Source organism: Chionomys nivalis, chromosome 23, assembly GCF_950005125.1.
Source record: "Chionomys nivalis chromosome 23, mChiNiv1.1, whole genome shotgun sequence".
Taxonomy (NCBI): domain Eukaryota; kingdom Metazoa; phylum Chordata; class Mammalia; order Rodentia; family Cricetidae; genus Chionomys; species Chionomys nivalis.
This window is the reverse complement of record NC_080108.1, coordinates 450,326-471,447: the sequence shown is the minus strand read 5'-3', so window position 1 is coordinate 471,447 and position 21,122 is coordinate 450,326. Positions and strand designations below refer to the sequence as shown.

General features: G+C 42.7%; 1 protein-coding gene across 2 annotated transcripts in view; it reads right to left on the bottom strand.

The window, feature by feature from the left end:
• Nucleotides 1–20,764, bottom strand: part of Pold3 (DNA polymerase delta 3, accessory subunit) — a 38,595-nt gene extending 17,831 nt beyond the window's left edge. Inside the window, exons 1-5 of one of the 2 annotated variants that reach the window (XM_057756622.1) lie at nucleotides 20,630–20,764; nucleotides 19,917–19,972; nucleotides 11,932–12,034; nucleotides 7,746–7,785; nucleotides 5,905–6,037 (exon numbers count right to left, since the gene is read on the bottom strand). In XM_057756622.1, coding sequence (XP_057612605.1) covers nucleotides 5,905–6,037; nucleotides 7,746–7,785; nucleotides 11,932–12,034; nucleotides 19,917–19,972; nucleotides 20,630–20,689 — 392 coding nt within the window. In that variant the 5' untranslated portion in view covers nucleotides 20,690–20,764. Of the gene's footprint in view, nucleotides 1–5,904; nucleotides 6,038–7,745; nucleotides 7,786–11,931; nucleotides 12,035–13,032; nucleotides 13,115–19,916; nucleotides 19,973–20,629 lie in introns of those variants that run through there. The other variant, XM_057756624.1, reaches the window with a different exon arrangement.
• Between the last annotated feature and the right edge of the window lie 358 nt (nucleotides 20,765–21,122).

Here is a 21,122-nt window from a genome sequence, read left to right as displayed (position 1 = left end):
ATTTTCTACAGCATCAGACTAAACACACTTGCTTTCTTGTTTGGGTTTTTGTCCTTCCTAGAACTCACTATGTAGACTAGGCTAGCCTTGAACTCACAGAGACCTGCCTGTCTTTGCTCTAGAGAGCTGAGAATAAAGATATGCATCACTACCAACTTCTACACTTGTTTTCCTTCACCTTTACTGTCCAGCAAACAGTAATACTCTCACCATTCTTGGGAAACAAGATGGTCTTTTGACCAAGTTCAAAGAGCAGTAATTATCAACCAAACTAGAACCAAAAGCCATACATTATTAACAGTGTTTTGGAAACTCTCCTAGCCAGAGTGTGCCATGCTTTAAAACATGAAATAGGGATACACCCCGTAACTCATGCTCCTTTATATCCACTTGTTCCTCATTTCTAAAAATACCAACTCACACCAGGAGGTTACATGCTGAAGGCTCAGCAACAACATTCGGTTAACAGTCTGCATGGCATATTCCTGCGGACATTCACCTCCTCCTCTCCAGTCACTGCCAATCGCCCTGTTCACACGCCTGCAATGCCGTTGTGCACGACGTGAATGGGAACCCATTTACCCTCTCAGGGGTCATAGAGCAAAGTTGCTCCAGCTTTTCCTAATAAAGAAAACATTTTACTTTCCAGTGTTTTGCTTATTGGGGGCAGGTGAAAGTTCCCTGGAGGCCCTCTTCATTCTTTGTGTTACAGGCATTCAGTGTAGGACCAGGTACACAGAAAGGATTGAGAAGAATGCCTAGCTGAAGAGGAGGCTTCTGGCTCCCCTCTCTTCTTCAGTGTGTCACCTCAACTTGGACATGGAGATGGGGAAGACACAGAAACTGTGGAGACAGAAGCTATTCAAAACTAACCAGAATAACTGCCTATGCAATGGTCCCTGTACTGCATTTCAGAGATAACTTTAGACTAAGTGGATCCCGAGCAGCACAAATCTTCACTGAGTCATACAGTCCACTCAGAACACCTGTGGTTGATGAGAGCCGAGAACAGAGGGAAACCATTTACTTTTACTCTCTGGTCTTTTTCTCTGGCCCTGCAGCACTTCCAGGTACAATGGAAAAGACAATGTTTTATTTCATTTCAGCATCTAAAGTTGGTCTTAAGACAACTCTTTAGTTGGTCTGCATTCCACACCTTAGGATCAGGACCAGCAACTGGCAACCAGGAAGAGACCAAGTTTGAAGACTGCTCAACCCTAAAATCTCACCTCCCCTGCTTTCAAAACATCTCCTAAAATACAACATCACATCTCAGGAGGCTCACAATTCTTAGAAACAAGCACAAACTTCTTTATGGGAAATAAGCTCCCCCTTCTCCTACTTCATCTCCAGATAAGATGAGATGGTTAATCTCAATTGTCAACTTAATAAGATCTAGCATTAGCTGGGAATTCGGCCTTGATTTAGATAACTGAGGTAGGAAGACCTGCCCACTGTGGGAGGCAACCGTCCCTAAAATGGGATCCTGAACTATGTAAAAAGGAGAAAGTGAGCTGAACAGACTTTCATCCATCTCTGATTTTGATTGGGACTGTGATCGCTGCCTCAAGCTTCTGCAGTCTTGACTTCTTCACCATGAACTGTGCCACTAAACTGTAAACCAGAATAAACCTTTGTCTTTTACGTTGCTTTGGTCAACAACAGAAAGAGAAACCATGACTCGGAGTCTCGCGTGTACAGGAGCCTCACACTCCTACACAACTGAGGAGGGGGTGAACTACTGCTCTTCTTGTTTCACCTCCTAGCACTGGGGTCAAAGGATGCATTTCCATGCCTGGCCAAGTCTGAAATTCTACAGAGGACATGCCCAGGAGAGTTCACTGCAATGCCCTGGTATTTTCATGCATGCGCAGATTTTGCTTCAAACTTAACCTGTGGGCTAGGGATTTCTTATCAGATATCCTGCATATAAGATATTGACATTATGATTCATAACAGTAGCAAAATTACAGTTATGGAGTAGCAACAAAGATCATTTTATGGTTGGGGGGATCACAACATGAGAACTATATTAAAGTGTTGTGGCATTAGGAAGGGTGAGAACCACTGCTAACTTCTGAGTTAACTTTCACCCGTTTGTCCACTTGCTGGACATTAACAGGACAGATTTTATCTGATGTCGGATATGATAAACCACAGCTTGACATGCCACAAGATTTATCATCATCATCATCGAGACAGGGTTTCCTCTGTGTAACCACCCTGGCTCTCCTGGAACTCGCTAAGTAGACCAGGCTGGCCTTGAACTCACAGAGATCCACCTGTCTCTACCTCTCCTAAGTGCTAGGATTAAAGGCGTGCACCACCATCGCCCAACCACAAGATTTTAAAATAATACAGATATTTTTAAATAAAATTAAATGTTTTACATAAAATTAGCAAAGTATTTTTTCTTGAAATCCTTCTCTAAGACTTGTAAATTGCTCTCTGACTGTATATTTATTTAATAAGTATTCAAATACTTATTATAAGAGAAAAAAGCCAACTCTAATGCCCATCGTTAACAGTTAACATTAGTTACTGAAAATGTTTACTGTGTACTGGGCACTTTTAGAAAAGCACTTAACTGACAGGAATCCTAATCAGATGGTGTTTAAAGAAAATACAGTTCCCAAAAAAAAAAAAAAAAAAAAATCACTTAAAAAAAGCCGGGCGGTGGTGGCGCACGCCTTTAATCCCAGTACTTGGGAGGCAGAGGCAGGCAGATCTCTGTGAGTTTGAGACCAGCCTGATCTACAGAGCTAGTTCCAGGACAGGCTCCAAAACCACAGAGAAACCCTGTCTCGAAAAACCAAAAAAAAAAAAAAAAAAGAAAGAAAATACAGTTCCCAATTCTGTATCAATTTCTCCAAGGGTCTGTCTCTGTCAGTTATCCCAGACCCTCTGTTATCTTCAATCACTCCTCTCCCACTCTTTCCTAACAATGCATCTTACGTCTTTCCCTTGCTGCATGGCCTGGCTAGTCTGGTATTCACTAAGTGGTAAGCTGGCCTGAGCTCGGAGATCCCCCTGTCTCAGCACCAGTTCTCTCATTCTTTCTGTGGTTGGGGTTTATTTTATTCTGCAGTACTGAATGATAAGAAAGCTTGACCACTGAGCCACATCCCCTCAATTCTAAAATCATATCTATCTATGTATCTATCTATGTATCTATCTATGTATCTATCTATGTATCTATCTATGTATCTATCTATGTATCTATCTATCTATCTATCTATCTATCTATCTATCTATCTATCTATCTATCATCTATCTATCATCTCTTTCAAAGTTTCAGTTTCTCCTTAGCTACTGTCCTCCTTTCCCTCAAATTCAATCACATTTTCTGGAAAAAGCTGCCCATGTTAGGTGTCTCTCTTCTTCATGTCCTACTTACCAGCTGGATCAGTCTGGCCCCTGCACTGACGCATTCGAAGGCCATGACTAGATCCAACGGGCACTTTTTATCCCTATCTAACTTGCTTCTCCTAAGCAACTGATATCGTCTCTTCAGTCCCTCTGTCTTGAAACTCTACCTTCAGCTTCTGGAACCCCAAATATTTTCATAATTTTCCACTTCACTGCTTCCTCTTAAACCCTTCTTTTTCTGTCCATTAAAATAAAAGCTACCATTAAAGAGTACTTACTGTGTGCCAAGTGCAGCCGTAAGAACTCTGCTGGGAGGCCCTGTGGTCAGAGGCTGCAGTCGACCACGGCCTGGCAGCTCTCTCAAGCAGGCAACATGAAGCCCTCTGTCCCAGGGAAGGGCTTCCTGCTCTCTCCCTGACCTTATTTGGAGATCGGCTCTAGGTGTGGACCCCTGACACAGCTCTCTGCAGAAGTTTCCCCCTTTACAACAGGACCCGGTTGCCACGGATGACAACTAAGACTTGTGCTAGGAGCTTCACGACAGGACCCGGCTGCCACGGATGACAACTAAGACTTGTGCTAGGAGCTTTACGACAGGACCCTGCTTCTACGGATGACAACTAAGACTTGTGCTAGGAGCTTTACGACAGGAGCGTGCCGTTTAATACAAATTAGGTGACACCCCAGGCACTGGCCGCATCCTTTACGTCTCCACACACTCTGAAATAAAGCTGGCTGTCTCACTAGAGCTGTCCCCAAGAAGGTTATTCCCACCGTGTCCACAGGCCATACAAAACTCTCCATCACCACTTCTGCCCCTTTGTCCCTGTGGACTGCACTCTGCATACCTTAATCCACTTAATCCCCTATTACATGCGAAGTTGGTACTATTGTGGGCTCTACTTTATCATAAGGAAGTTGAATCACGAAGAGACTAATAATGTTTGTAAGGTCATACAGCTGGTAAAAATCGTACCCCTGAATTTTATTTTCTGGCCTTCTTTCACTCTACACATTCTGTCTGTATGGCTGTATCTGTTGCCTTTGCCCAGCAGTTTCCCTATGTTCTAAACCCAAACCATTCTGTTTACCTCAAGACTTACCTATTGCAATGACTATCCTTACTTGAGATTTCCCAGTAATTCCACATGTCCAAAACCCAACAGCTCTTCTCAGAATACAGTCTGAGCTCTATGGAAATACTCAAAGAGAACCTGACTCCAGTCTTCTAACTATCTCCCAGCTGCCACCCCAGGTTCTAGCCACAGATGACATTGTATGACTGTACAATGTCGAGTCTCTCTCAGCTCCGTCTTCGCTCTTACGCTCCTTTATTGGTGGTTTCTCCTGGACCGTTAAGTCTCAGCCTAGATGGTGTCTCCCTTGGAGTGACACCTGTTTGTCCACCTCACTACACCCATCCAGAAGTTGGCAATAATGCCAGCCTCCAGAATCTTCTCCCATCATTCCTCTTAACGATAGCACTGTGCTGCAACTGCTACCTCCTGTAAGCCACTGACCTTAGGAGCAGGCACCGCGCCACATTCTCAAACACATGTAGGATGACGACTTAATGGTCTTCATCAGATACAGGCCAAACAAATTCAAATTATCTTTTAAAGGTATACCTGATTTTACATGTGAGAATGCTTGGCTGGCATGCATGTCTGTGCACTACACGCACATAGGTGTACACAAGGAGACCAAAGGGTGCTGGATCCCCTGGAGCTGAGGACGTGGATGGTGATTATAAGCCACCACGTAGGTCCTGGGAATCAAACCTAGGCCATCTCCTGATGTAGTAAGTACTATAAACCACTGAGCCACCTCTCCAGCCCCAAACTTAAATTATTATTAAATCAAGGTGGTAGATACCCAAGTACATTCTCAGAGAACTGACTTGAGCCCTCAGTATAATCTCACAAAGTAGGAATTATCGCAACTGATTTAAAGACGAAGAAGCCAAATCTAGAGAGTATTAGGTAATTTGTCCAAAGTCACTGAGCTATTAAGCAGCAAAACACAACTAAAACCTATGATCACTAGTTTCTAAAATGCACACACATTATAGTCTGTCACTATCCAGTGCCCTGAAGAACACAAAAGATTTACAAGATCTAATCTTGGCCATGGAGCTTTGGAGCCGAGTTACTTTTGGCTGGAAGGAATAGGGACATCAAATTTAGGAACAGTTTTTTGAAGGGCAACATTTGAACTAGCTCCTAAAGTATGGGTAAGATTTAGACTCGCAGAGACTGGGGCAAAGGGGTAGTGAGGGGACACAGACATTTCTGATGGTGATGACAGGATAAATATATGAGAAACAGATTTATGGGCAGTCCACTGGGGTTTTCAATATGGGCTGTGGCTGCTATTTTTCACCTTATGATGTACTAATAAAACTAGGCATGTGTCTTACTGCAAGATAAATGGGGTTTTACTAGACTTGGCATTCACTCTTAAGAGGCAGCCACTGTGTAAACACCTTACAAAATCAATTCGTAAAGAAGCCCACAAGAACATTAAGGAGCTTACTTGCTGCAGTTCTGCAAATTGCTTTTAAGGATGTCATAGTCGGTGTTGAACAGAGGCCCACTGTCCTTCAGCATAGCTTTCTGGATGCTGTACACATGGACGCTGGCAGTCACAGCGAGCTTGGACTTCACTGCTACAAGTCAACAGGAAAAGCAGTCTGTTAATACACAACTTCATAGCTTGTGGGGACTTTAACAAGAAACTCTTCTGCACTAAAACCATTTGCTATCTATGGTGGTCCAAAACCTAAAAGGCCAACAGCTGCACACACAGTGTAACGTCAAGCCTGTCTGTAAGGGGGCGATGGTGCTGGGCCCTTCCCAAGTACAGCACCTGTGAGGGTACCGCTCACCAGGGACACTCAGCAAACACGGTGACGAGGTTAGAGATAATGAAGTAATCTCTACCTGAGAAAACTTAAGTTATATGTTCCAATTTCAGTTAAGAGAAAGCAATTGCATAATATTATTACCAATGAGCTGAGTCTACAGAGCAAAATCAAAAGACCATCACAGGAACAAACTGTGGGCTCTACAAGGGAAGACACTATGCCTAAATTATTCCCTGTCCCCAGTGCCTGGCAGAGCTTGGGACGTAGTAAACATCACATATGGCACAGTTTCTTAACATTTTCTTTTTCGTCAGAGAAATTTTTATGCAACATTATATATAAGAAATAGGTACATAATTCAAGTATTTACTGATAATAAGTCATAAAACATCTTACTTTAAAACAACCCTTTGACACATATAATTTGATTATTTATTAAAAATAAAAACAAATGGTTATTTATTTATTAAAAATAAAAAACAAATTTAACACAATAATGGAACAAGTGTGCGTGTTTATTTTTATATAAAAAATGAAATCTTGGCTGAATATTTGATACTGCAGAATGCAGAACACATCAGTTTTTTTAGCTAATCAATATTTTGCTTTTACAATCAGCAGTGCTGACAATGCCACAACTTTGCAGCAATACACAGTACAAAATAGAAGAAGTATATTTAGACCATTTCAAGCTTCTGGAAACCCTGCTCTAATGCAAGCCGAAATTCACTGAATGATTTAAAAACTAAATAAATAAAACAAGTGGCAACTGAAATAGCCATTTTTAGAATCAAATAATCTATCATAAATACAATCTCCAAACATATTAATTTGATACACGAAAGAACAATTATGGGAAAATATTAATTATTTGTTTTCCATAATTAAAGCACTGTTTCTGTAAGAGCACAGAAGCTTGCATATACAGTAAAAAGACTGCAGCGGAGAACATCCAAACAGCCCATGACAGACACAGCCTCAAGTCTGGGCTAAGGTGGTTCAGGCCGTGCTCATTGGTGTTGCAGGGCAGGATGTCACACAATGCAGAGAACACTCACTGTGTTCAGAACTAAGGCTACAGTGGAGTTCCTCGATACAGCATGGGTGAGCACTGCCACAAAACCCTCAGATTCAGCACGTTGTATTTTGAATTAAGTTTTGGTTGTCATGAGCTCTAATCTTTTTACAAGCTCTAAATTCGGTTATTCAACCGCACATGGGGTCATGACCCACAGTTTAAGAAACCATGTCATCTAGAATTCACGGCAACTCTTGTATGTCTCTCATGAGTCTTGAAATCCTGTCATAGATTACTTTAGGGATATCAGCTGACTAGCCGTAGAAACGGGAAGTTAGGCAGGTGTAAGATTTTAACCTTCAGAAACCATTAATAAAAGGAATGAATATACAGCTCTTTGGTTAAATAGCCAAATACACTTTATGCAGACTGCACCCAATCAATGCCATAACCAGAAAAGCAGAAAGTCTACTTAGCTACTCAAACTCTTACCTTCCAATTTATCTTCTCTCACTACTGCAACCTTGTGGCACTGCAAGGAATAACACTTTATCAGTGGTGAAGTTAGAGCTTGGGATTCCAGTTTCCTTGACCGTAACTCAGTTATGCTTAGCTATGAAATTTGAAAAATACTGGGTACCCTGAAATATACTACAGTATAGAGCAATCTGACTTATTTTTAATTTGCATATTTTACATATTCTCAAAAGAAAGAGATAAAGGAAAATGAGAGACCAGCCTCAATATTTTTATGAAACAAAAATACATCTCAAATCACTGTAAGAACAATTTTTGGTGAATGAGTTAATGGCAAATATTGTCTAATCTATGGAACTAGATAACAGATTTGTGTCACTCTATGGGTCAGCGTAAGTTCTAGAGACTACCCTGAGATTAACTCAACATCCAGGAATAACCGAAATAACCTTCAAAGAAAAGAAAGCCTTTTTTCTTTTTCCTCATTGCAACTTTTTAATAAACAATTTTTTATTGAATTCTCACGAGTACCCCTGTTTTTCCTGTCACAGACACTAGCTGTTTTTAGAAATCAAGAATATTAACTAACAAGTACGGCATCTGCAATTAACCTAAAACAGAAGGCTGAAAAGAAAAAGGCTTTTTAAATAAAAGCAGAAACTTTAAACAAAGTACAAACGATGAAGAAAAAAAAACTAAACTAAAACTTGTATCACAAAGGACATTACAGCTTCAAAACATAAAGACAAAAATGAAGAGAGGAAAACAGAGCTTTTAAAGAAACAGGAAGTAGGAGAGAGACAGGAAGTGTGAGCAAAAAGTTCACAGCCAAAAGCAGCAATGGCCCTGACCCCTGACTTTAGGAGTTACACTAACTGGTGTTGAGGATGAGAGCAGAACTGTCTGCTCAGCCCCAGTCAGCCCTCTGCCCAGCAACACCACCTCAGGGAACGTGGCCCTACACCACCGTCTGTAGCAGTCACGATGCCCACAAGAGGAACATTTCTATCACTAAATGATCAGGGTCTGCAGTTTAGAGAGCTGGGTTCAAAATGGGCTGTAAATCTAAGAAAAGGGTAACATAAACCTGTTTCTATTAAAAGCATATACAAGAACTACAACAAAAGCAGAAGGGAAAGGCAAACCCAATCTAAAAGCCACCTACATGGGACACGAGGGAACCAACAAACCGAAAACAAAAAGGAAGAAACTGAGTTTAAATAGAACTTTAATTGGTGAATTGCCACAATGACGCATTAGATGATTTAAGCAGGATATATCCTAGAAAAAAACTCAAACGATTTTCAGTAATTGTTAGTAAGTATTTATCTCCTCTAAATCTAGTATTTGACTAAAGCAACCTACATTTATGTTAATGTTAGGAACCACCAAAATTCATAATATAGAAGAGCAATAAGAAGATCAAGCAAGCATTTTTGGTTTGATTGGTTTTTGACAGAAACTCACATTATGCTCAGGCCGGCCTCACATTTAGTAACCCTGCTGCCTTAACTCCCAAGTGTTTCAGGTTACAGATGTGAGTCACCATGTTTGGCATCATGGTAAATTTGTTTGTTTTAGCACTGAGGGTCAAACCTTGCACGTTCTTGGCATGCCCTCTACCACCAAGCTATCTCCACAAAACTTCAAAACAAGCTTTTCAAAAACGTAGTCATAAATCTGAATTTTAAAAATTCATTTATTTTTATGTTTTCTCTTTTAAAAAAATGAAGCAAGGCAATAGTTTAGTTGGCAAAATGCTTGTCATGCAAGCATGAAGATCTGAGTTCAGTTCCCAGTATCCATATAAAAAGATGGGCACAGTAGCACCACTTATAATTCTAGTGCTGGGGAGACCAGGAAGGGAGGATCCTGGAGGCCATTGGCCAGCCAGCTAGCCTAGTCAAGTCAGCAAGTTTTCAGGTCCCAGTGAGAGACCTGTCTCAAAAAACAGAGTGGACAGCTCCTGAAGAATAATACCCAAGATTACTGTCTGGCCTTCACAGTCATGCACACACGCATGCATACCTACACATATATGTATACATGCACACACACATGTACCTGTACACACCTGCATGATCAATATATACAAACTAGACGTTCCTCAAAATGCCACATTCTGCATATTGCGCACTCCTCATGGCTTATGAGAAAAAGCATTAGAAACCAACCACTAAAACACTGGAGATTTGTACTTCAGCCTTAGCAGCAGTAGTCAATTCACACCTAAGGAAATAATCTAGACAGGCAGGCAGTTCAGTATGGTCAAGTGCTCCTACACTTGGGGCTACTGAAAATGCACAGGCCAACAGAGGACACGGCACCTTGTTGGTGCAATGGGCACTTGCCGAGGTGAAGATCCCAGCAAGTCCAGCATCAGAAAACTCAAGCCTGACAGACAGAAGATGCAGATTTTTGCTACCTTTTAGAATTTTATTTTATGCTTTTGAGAGATGTCTTATCCGGGTTGGCATCAAAGCCTTGACTCTTCTGCATCAACCTTACAAATGCTAGAATTATAAGCATGTATGACTACACTCAGCTTCAATAAATGTTCTTCAAAGAGGTCAGGTGTGGTGTTTAGACCTTTCCAGCACTAGGCAGAAGCGGGTGGATCTCTATGAATATGGAGGTCAGTCTAGTCTACTAGCCAGGCTGCACAAGTGAGACCTGTCCTTCACAGAAAGACTCCAACTTAAAACTTGACTGTTTTGTAACCTCTGGTAAATTAATAAATTAGGTGATTTAAAAAAGTCATTCTCAACCAAAAACCACTACAAAAAAGCTAGTGAGAACTTGTAATGAATGGACAGACCAATCTAACAAGGCCTAATTAGCATAATAAGAACCCACTAACCAGCAGTTCTCAACCTGTGGATTACAGCCCCTTTGGGGGTCACATATCAGATACCCTGTATATTAGACATTTATATTATGATTCATAGCAGTAGTAAAATTACAGTTAGAAAGTAGCAATGAAATAATTTAGTAGTTGGGGGGGTCACTACAACATGAAGAACTGTATTAAAGGGTCACAGCATTAGGAAGGTTAAGAACCACTGCCTTAAACACTTGAGAGTTTCAAAAAGCATGTGCCCACCCCTGAGGAGGATATGAAGTCAGAAAGAGTTCAGAAGACCTGAGACTGCTTTGTGGTTGAGATGAAAAAGTAGCAGTACCCAAATGTTGGTGGACTAGGACAGAAGATGCTACACACACCCGCACAGACTCCCAGCCCACGCCTCTGGACTGCACCAGCAGCTAGCCTTCAGACCCATCCCCCACTAGTGGGCCACTCTGAGTGACCGACCTATCAAAATGAGTGCTCAAATTAAAAATAAAATCAACTAGTTTTTCTTTTTTCCTTTTTTAACACCTGAGTTTGTGGCTTGAAATTTAAAAAGGATGAAAATTAAAAACCAGTGTCCTTATACACATTCAAGAGGAAAAAGAGGTTCAAAGAACACTACTCTCTAACGTCTCGTTTCCTAGGTAACCAGCCAATAATGACAGTCACTTCATCACAGCCAAGATATCACCTAAACTTTCCTGCGTGTCAGATTAAGTTTACAATTTCTAAATATGGGAGGTGGTGGTGGAGCACGCCTTTAACCCCAGCACTCAGGAGGCAAAGGCAGATGGATTTCCAAGTACAAGGCCAGCCTGGTCTACAGAGTGAGTTCCAGGACAGCCAGAGCTATACAGAGAGATCCCGTCTCAAGACAGACAGACAGACAGACAGAAAGAAAAGAAAGAAAAGAAAGACAAGAAAGAAAGAAAGAAAGAAAGAAAGAAAAGAAAAAAATAAAGACAGAGAGAGAGAGAGAAAGAGAGACAGACAGAGAAGAAAGAAAGAAAAGAAAAGAAAAGGAAAGAAAAGAAAAATCAAAATGCTCTCTTCAAGAGATACTTATAACTTCCACACCACTCAATCTTGGTTCTTTCTTCCTTCTGTTATTTCTTTTTTTTTTTTTTTTTTTTTTTTTTGGTTTTTCGAGACAGGGTTTCTCTGTGGTTTTGGAGCCTGTCCTGGAACTAGCTCTTGTCGACCAGGCTGGTCTCGAACTCACAGAGATCCGCCTGCCTCTGCCTCCCGAGTGCTGGGATTAAAGGCGTGCGCCACCACCGCCCGGCCTTCTGTTATTTCTAATACTGTTTATACCTCATACACACGTAGGCTTGTTACAAGAGAACTTACAGAATGTCCGTTCTGTATAAGACTGCCAGACACCAAGTAGGTAACATGCAGCTGAGCTCCCGAATTTTCCTTCCGTTTCCTTTCAACATATTCATAGAGCATCCTGTTCCAAACAAGACAGAAATGATTCATTAGTATGCATCTTCGCCTCATCAACTCTTAACTCACGACTTAAGTCATATATTTTTTACTTACTGAACATGCAGACTTGTGAAAAACAACGGATGGACTTTAGATGGAGCATGGAACTAGAGCCAACTTGTTTGAATTGGCTCAGTGACCAGGAAGTAACTGAGATAAATCTAGAAATATGCCAAGAGGGACAGAACCCACAGCCAAACAGTGGCAGTGATTAAGTAGCAGATACACAGGGAGTCACTATCTAGCTATGAGATCCAGAATAAAGTTTTCTAGCTTTCATATCCTGAGGCATAAAAGAGAAGTGCCATTACTATGAGTAATTCTTATCATCTAAATCCATACACTGTACAAACTCTGTTCTCAAAAAAGCTGCGAGTCTATATGTGCTTTTGGGGACAGAGAAGATCTGGAGTTCTTAGTAGCCCTAAGAGATCGCCATGTTGAACATCTCAAGCTATAATATACATGATGGCAAACATATGTCCACCTCTGACACTGCTGAATTACTTAGAATCAGATGTTTCTTGACTCTAGAATGTAGCAAGTGCTTACACCAGTCAGTATCTAAATGTTCATTAACATGACACAGACACTGCCCATCAAAATCCCAGCAAAATTCTTCAGAGACCTCGAAAGAACAGTACTCAACTTCATATGGAAAAGCAAAAAACCCAGAATAGCCAAAACAATCCTGTACAAAAAAGAACTTCTGGAGGCATCACAATCCCTGACTTCAAACTCTAATACAGAGCTACAGTACTGAAAACAGCCTGGTATTGGCATAAGAACAGACAGGAGGACCAATGAAACCAAATAGAAGACCCGGATATCAATCCACACATCTTCGAACACCTGATCTTTGATAAAGAAGCAAAAAATATCAAGTGGAAAAAAGAAAGCATATTTAACAAATGGTGCTCGCATAACTGAATATCAACATGTAGAAGAATGAAAATAGACCTGTTGTATTATGAGCGGCAAAAAGCTGTGTTAAACTCTCTCTCCCCTTTTTTAAGTCCTCTCAGGTTTTACGTGGAGTTCATTAGCACGTTGGGTGCCACTCTGTTGTATTATGAGTGGCGGGGCTGCGTCCCTGGCACCCGGCCACCCACATGGCTTTACCTGAAATAATTACACAGAAACTGTATTAAACACTGCCTGGCCCATTAGTTTTAGTCTCTTATTGGCTAGCTCTCACATATTAATTTAGCCCATTTCTAATAATCTGTGTAGCAACACGAGGTGTTCTTACCAGGAAAGATCTTAACCTGCCTCTGTGTCCCGTGGGAGAATCATGACGACTGCCTGACTCGGCTTCTTTCTCTCAGCATTCTGTTCTGTTTACTCCACCCACCTAAGGGTTGGCCTATCAAATGGGCCTAGACAGTTTCTTATTAATTAACCAATAAAAACAACAGATTAAAAAAGAATCATTCCCACATCATAGACCCATATCTATAAACATGCACAAAACTCAAGTCCAATGGATCAAAGACCTCAATATAAAGCCAGACACACTGAACCTCATAGAAGAGAAAGTGGGAAGTACACTTGAACGCATTGGCACAGGAGACCACTTCCTAACTATAACTCTGGTAGCATAGACACTGAGAGAAACAATTAATAAATGGGACCTCCTGAAACTGAAAAGCTTCTGTAAAGCAAAGGACACGGTCAACAAGACAAAACAACAGCCTACAGAATGGAAAAACATCTTCACTAACCCCACATCAGATGGAGGTCTGATCTCCAAAACATACAAAGAACTCAAGAAACTGGTCATCAAAAGAACAAATAATCCAATAAAAAAAAAAATGAAGTACAGACCTAAACAGAAAACTCTCAACAAAAGAATCTAAAATGGCTGAAAGACACTTAAGGAAATGCTCAACATCCTTAGTCATCAGAGAAATGCAAATCAAAACAACTCCGAGATTCCATCTTACACCTGTAAGAACGACTAAGATCAAAAACACAGATGACAACTTATGCTGGAGAGGTTGTGGGGAAAAGGGCACACACCTGCATTGCTGGTGGGAGTGTAAGCTGGTACAGTCCCTTTGGATGTCAGTGTGGCTGGTGATTTCTCAGAAAATTAGGAAACAACCTTCCTCAAGACCCAGCAATACCACTTTTGGGTATATATCCAAAGGATGTTCAATTGTGCCACAAGGACATATGCTCAACTGTGTTCACAGCAGCTTTGTTTATCATGGCCAGAACCTAGAAACAAACTAAATGCCCCTCGATGGAAGAATGGATAAGGAAAATGTGGTACATTTACCCAATGGAGTACTACATAGCAGAAAAAAATAACGACAGCTTGAATTTTGCAGGAAAATGGATGGAACTAGAAAACATCATTTTCAGTGAGGTAACCCAGTACCTCACTCACATGTACTCACTCAAAAGTGGTTTTTAAACATAAAGCAAAGAAAACCACGCCACAAATCACAATCCCAGAGAACTTAGACAACAATGAGGACCCTAAGAGACTTACATAGATCTAATCTACATGGGAAGTAGAAAAAGACAAGATCTCCTGAGTAAATTGGGAGCATGGGGACCTTGCAGGAGGGCTAAAGGAGAGGGGAGGGGGGGGGAAAGGGAGGGGAGCAGAGAAAAATGTAGAGCTCATTAAAAGTTTTTTAAAAAAAAAGGGACAAGACACACATTAAATGCAGAAATGCTTAGAGAAGGGGGCTGGAGAGATGGTTCAGCGGTTAAGAGCATTGCATGTTCTTCCAAAGGACCCAAGTTCGATTCCCAGCAACCACATGGTGGCTCACAACCATCTGTAATGAGGTCTGCTGTCCTCTTCTAGCAGGCATATATGCAAACAGAATATTGCATCCATAATAAATAAAGTTTAAAAAAAAAAGAAATGCTTAGAGAAAAATCTTTACTCACGTTTATCCCAAACACCTAAAAATCCTAAAAGCTGGCTCCCCACAATACCTAGTCTAACGATAAGGAGATGCACATCATTTGTCTTTAAGAAATATTTAGCGAATTAGAGAACAAAAAGAAATATTTAGTGAGCTTCTACAACATGTCACACTTCAGTCAACAACAGTCAGAAGTTCTGAGAGCTTTGAACCGGGGGTGGGGTGGGGGGGGGTGTGGGAGGCAGGTGGAGCTCTGTGAGTTTAAGACCAGCCTGGTCTCCATAGTGAACTCCAGGTCACCAGGAGCAGCATGGTAAGATGTGGTCTGGAGAGGGGGTTGACCGCTCTCTTCCTGCACCTGCCCCAGGTGATTCCCAGTTCCTGTGCCTTCCTTACTGCTAATGCTGTCTTCAGCTATCTTCTTCCTCTATTTTAGTATGACCAGCCGTCCCTTAGCTTGCGTCTATGGTTTCCTGAGACATGGAATACGGTTGGTCTCCCCACAGTATTCTCCATGATCTATTTTATACAAGTCCATGGCTTCATTTTTCCCTGATGACATCACCATTTGTTCAAACCGTCTTAGCCAAAAATCTGGGAATCATTACCCTTTACTTCTCCTTATGCAATGGGTGCCAAGTCTCATTAGCTCTCCCTCCCAACTAATTCTTGACTCTACCCGCTCCGAAACTCGACTAGACTTTCTCAATCCAAGTGTCAACTGAACTCTCTTCTCACCATCATTACCTGTGAGGCTGTCATAGTGAATTTCAAAATGCAAGTTAAAAAAAAAAGAAGATTAAAAAAAAATTACAACTTTACTGAGTGGCCACTTGTGTTCTAAGCAGTGAACAAAGGGTCAAAGCTCAACCCCTTAGGACCGTTCACCTCTTTCCAAGAGTGTAAGCTTGAAATGGTAGGAACCTGAGTCAGAGATCTGTTTACCTGTTTTAATCCTGGGGGGGGGGGAGGGGATTAGAAGAAATCAGATCTCTTTGAGTTCAAGGCCAGCGTGGCTCACACAGAGAATTCCAGGCCAGCCAGGGCTGTAAAGGTCTAATTCCTCAAGACAAAAGCTGAGGACGACCTCCTACTCCACGCCTTCACTAGCACAGCCCGTCTAACAGAGCACCTCTGCCAAGTGTGACACCTAAGCTACACTCAACCTCTGTTTATGTGGCTGCCTTTCCCACTGCACCATCAGTTCTTCTGAAGGCTGCCCCATCTTCTGCCAGTTTCGTGGCTTCTTCCACCTGTTCTCTCTAGTCTCCCCCACTGCAGTGACTATGTCAGAAGGGGTGGCGGACTTGACTATTATGTTAACTAGAACCATGCAGTACAAGACCAGATAGGCAAGTACCATGTCCAAGAGCTCTGGAGCGCTTCAGCCATGCACTCTTTTCTCCACAGCTCTTCATCTCGTCTATGTCAGCAGTCAGTGCCCTCTGTACAGGTTTCCCAGTTTTTTTGTTATTTTTTTCTCACTTTTTGTTTTGTTTTCTTTTAAATCTATTTCCCTTTCTATTGAGAAATTCACAATAAGCCCTTAAAAAAGCAATTTACACATACTTTAATATGTTTATTTCATTTAAGAAAGCCAAGTATTCTATTTCTAACAATATGTGAAATAATTTTTTAATAATGTATTTACTTGTATTGTTATGTACACTGTACTGCAAGTATGTCTGTGTGAGGATGTCAGGTCCCCTGGAACTGGAGTTACAGGCAGTTATGAGCTGTCATGAGGGTGCTGAGAACTGAAGCCAGGTCCTCTTGAAGAGCAGTCAATGCTCCCAACCTCCGAGCAATCTCTCCAGACCCTGTGAATGATCTTTTTTTTTCTCCTTCCAAGACAGGGTTTCTCTGTGTAGCTTTGGAGATTGTCCTGGAACTCGCTCTGTAGACCAGGCTGGACTTGAACTCAGAGATCCACCTGCCTCTGCCTCCCGAGTGCTGGGATTAAAGACGTGCACCACCATGATCTTAAAAATGAGTGACAGAACATGACTTCCTGCAGAATATATTTCCTACACATATGATGAATTACAACTTCCCCTTATCAGTTCTAATCATAATTTCCCCCAGAACTAAGTCAATTTTAGTCCTCCATAACATTTTCACAATCTGAAATTATCTTGTTTAATTCAATGAGAAAGAATATTGTCTGTCAGACACAAAGACTAATATAAAACTTTTAAAAAGTAAGAACTGAAAACAACACTTTTCTGTTGTTTCTTTTTGTTTTTTGAGGCAGGGTTTCTCTTTGTTGCCCTGGCTGTCCTGGAACTTGCTCTGTAGACCAGGCTGTCCTTTAACTCAGAGATCCACCTGCCTTTGCCTCCTGAGTGCTGGGATTAAAGGCGTGCGCCACCATACTTTTTTATTTTACACTTTCCTGTATTTTTGGTTGTGTGCCTAGCCTTTAACGGCTGAGTCATCTCTCCAGTCTAAACACGGCTGAAACAGCATCTCCTAGCCTACCTGCTGTTCTACATTTTCTTATTGAGAGGTGGAGCCCAGCACTGAATCAGGGAGGACAACTGAGGCACTGCTGGCATGTGATGCAAATCAGAACGGGGAGTGGCTTCTGTTGTGTTACAGCCCAAAGGGGCTGTGCAAGAAATCTGACTGCTTAAAGACACCATGCTGCAAGGAAGCCTAACCATACAGGCAGATCATCAGAACACCCCGGTCCACAGCGACAGTTCAGCTGACAAACAGCATTAACTGCCAGACATACAAAAAGATGAATGAAGGGCTGGAGAGATGGCTCAGTGGTTAAGAGCACTGCCTGCTCTTCCAAAGGTCCTGAGTTCAATTCCCAGCAACCACATGGTGGCTTACAACCATCTGTAATGAGGTCTGGTGCCCTCTTCTGGCCTGCAAGCATACAAAATACTGTATAAATAATAAATAAATATATTTTTAAAAAAAAAAAGATGAATGAAGATGACCGGGCTTCAGTCACTGACACTGCTCAAGTAAGGCCCCAGAAACCACAGAGCTAATACAGACCATTCCCACTGTGCCCTGTCCAAATTTCAGTATCTATTTGTGTGAGAAAATGGCTATTTTTGCCACTAAATTTTGGGCCAGTTTGTTACACATTCATATAATGAGAACAGTGACAAACTTCATCAACAATCAAATTAGCTGTGCTTCAAACACCATCAAGAATGTGCACAGACATCCTGCAGAACAGAAGTCAATACATCTCTAGTGTTTTCTCATTTTCAGTAATCTGTTACAACAACCTTGGAGCTAGGAAACTAATATATCATATAGTGGAATTATTATTTGGCCATAAAAATAAATTAGGCACCACACAGCCTGGAAAATAATCTAGTATCTTTCTAAACTACATTTAATTAGTGTGTGTGTGTACACACATGCAATAGCTCATGGGTGGAGCTCAGAAGATCACCTGTTCTCTCTCTGCTGTCTAATCCCCAGATTTGGACTTGGCCATCATGCTCAACAGCAAACACCTTTGCCCACGTGTGCCATCTCGTTGGCTCCAGTTCTCACACCCTATACTATCAGACAGCTAATGTCAAACACGTGTTGGCCTCTGTCATAGCTTCAGTTGTCAACTCAGCACACTCAGAAACAAGTGACCCAAACTGAGGACCTGCTTCTGTTGAGGGAGGTCCTTCCGCTCCTCCAGCCAGTAGCCGCTTTTTAAAAGGGAAAGAGACCACGCCCCAATGGGCTGGTATCTCAGAAAGGACCTCCCGCAACATGCTTCAGTTGGACAGCCTGCGGGCATGTCTGGGGGGCATCTGACGTAGGCGGGCCCAGCACACAGTGGGCAGATGGTCCTGAGGTATATATGCAAGCAGAACAAGCCCAAAGAGTGCAAGCCGGTGAGCTCTGCCTCTTCATGTTTCTGTTTCAGTCCCTGCCCTTTAAGACAAACCCTCTCCTCCCCACGTTGGTTTTAGTCAGTGTTTTATCACAGCAACAGAATCTTTATGAGAATGTGGGCTAAAGTCAGGCCTAACAAAACATGAAAATCTAAGATCTAATGCAGCAGACGCACGAATCTGAGCTATAAACAGGAATGGTTGACCCATCTGATAAAACTGTCGCTGTGATAAAAGACCACGACAAGAACAACTGCTGAAGTCAAGAGTTTCTTCGGCGGTACAGTTCCGGAGGTTTAAGCGTCCATCATGGGAGGTGTGACAGGCAAGGGAGGCTGAGCAGGAAGCCAAGAGCTCCCATCTTCAATGAAAACATAAACACAAAACAGAGCGTGAACATGCCGTGGGACAGGACTAGAAACACGCACAGCTTGCCTCCAGTGAGGCGCTTACTCCAGCAAGGCTGTACCCCAAACAGTGCCACCGGCTGGGGACCAAAAACTCAAATATATGAGCCAAATCAATACACGGAGTGATGTTAACCAGAGGCCAAAGTCTGGAAAAAAAAAAAACTCCAGCAAAATTATCACAACACACTTGTACACAAGTCCGGTGAACTAAAAGAGAGGAAAAACAGGGCTGGGGAAAATGGCTGAGTCAAGCACTTCCCACGCAAGCTCGAGGATCTAAGTTCAAATCCCCAAACCCACACAAAGCTGGGTAAGGTAGCACCGCTCTCCTGTGGTGAGAGGGAGGCAGACAGAAGGAGTCTCAGAAGTTTGCAGGCCAATCAATCTGGTGGACTCAGCAGAGAACAAGTTGGAAAGGGAGGAACGGAGCCCAAGATCATACTGACCTTCCCATGTGCTCCGTGGCTTCTGGGCATCCGCGTTCACATACACAAGCACGCGCACACATACATACACACGCATGCACACACACTCAATACAAAACAAAGACAAAAATGATATTTTTTTTATATTAGCCCGTGGGCGGGGGGAGCGGTTCTAACCTAAGAGTTCTACGAGCATTAAAAACAAAATGAAAGAAAACTCCAACATCATTAAAGTTAGCAGTAAATAGGACTTACTGTTTTGCCTGGTTAACATGAACTCCTAGCGTATAGCTTAGCCATTTGTAGGTGACCTGAAAAAGAAAGAACAGCTTTTAAGGCTTTTTTTTAGACGATTCCAGGGTACAGGTAAGTGCCAAGAGTCTGCACCTAAAGATTCTTGTTCTAGGATGATTATGTCCTTTAACCATCTTTGTGACAATAAGTCTAAGATACTTATTTTACAAATATTAAGATGTTTCAGATTGATCGGTACCAAACTGTGTCCCCCTGGGCTCACGAGGGCAAAGACCTTGATCTTTCCTGATCTTTCCACCAGCCCAGAGAGGCGGGTCCTGTTGCTTTCAGTATTTAAATATCCCGGAAGAGAAAACGTTTCCCGGAGGATAAACCACCAGGAGTCGGTAGCCCTGAAAGACGTCGTGTCTCCTTCACTGCACACTCGGGACTGGAGGGACCCACCACCCGACAGGGCATCGGGGAGGAGGCCTCACGAACCCGGCCAGCTTCCCCGGCTACGCGCCCAGCGCCCCTCTCGCCCGCCCGGGGCCCGTGGACTTCGGAGCCCGCGAAAGGCTCTGCCGCCGGGACTGTCTCCCCCACGGCAGCGTCGCGGTGCCCCGTGCCCGCTCGGCCGGTCCCACGAAGCCACAAGCACCCGGTCGAGACCCCCCGCGCCCTGGCAGGCCCAGGACCCTTCGCATCCGTCTCCCCCGGTCCCAGCTCCTCACGATCTTGTTCTGGTCCGTGACGAACTCGTCTATGTTTTCCAGATACAGCTGTTCCGCCATGGTGGTGCAGCTCCGAGCCCTTTGCTCAGACACAGCCGCAGCTCCCGCCGGCGGGAAACGGTTTCGTTCACTCCCAGGTCGCGGGTCGTCTCCCACGGCAACGAAGAGACGCGCTACGGCAGCGGACGAGGGACAAACCACTGAGAGTCAGCCCGGGGCTGATGTAGAGGAAACTGGATTTAGACCGGAAGTGAAGTGTGCGCGCTTGGTTGTCTGAGGGCACCTGGGCGCTTTCCAATCTCTCCTTTGTCATTTGTATGCTGACTCAGGACCATATATCTCACCGCTCTGAGCAAGAGTTTTTCCGCTTGGGAAGTGAGAAGAATACCTCTTGCTGTCTGGCAGTGAAATCCAATGGTAGCTCACTTTCCCGATTGGATTTCATTCCTAATGCCTAAGGGTGGTGATGTGAACTAAACTCTTGCAAAGAAGC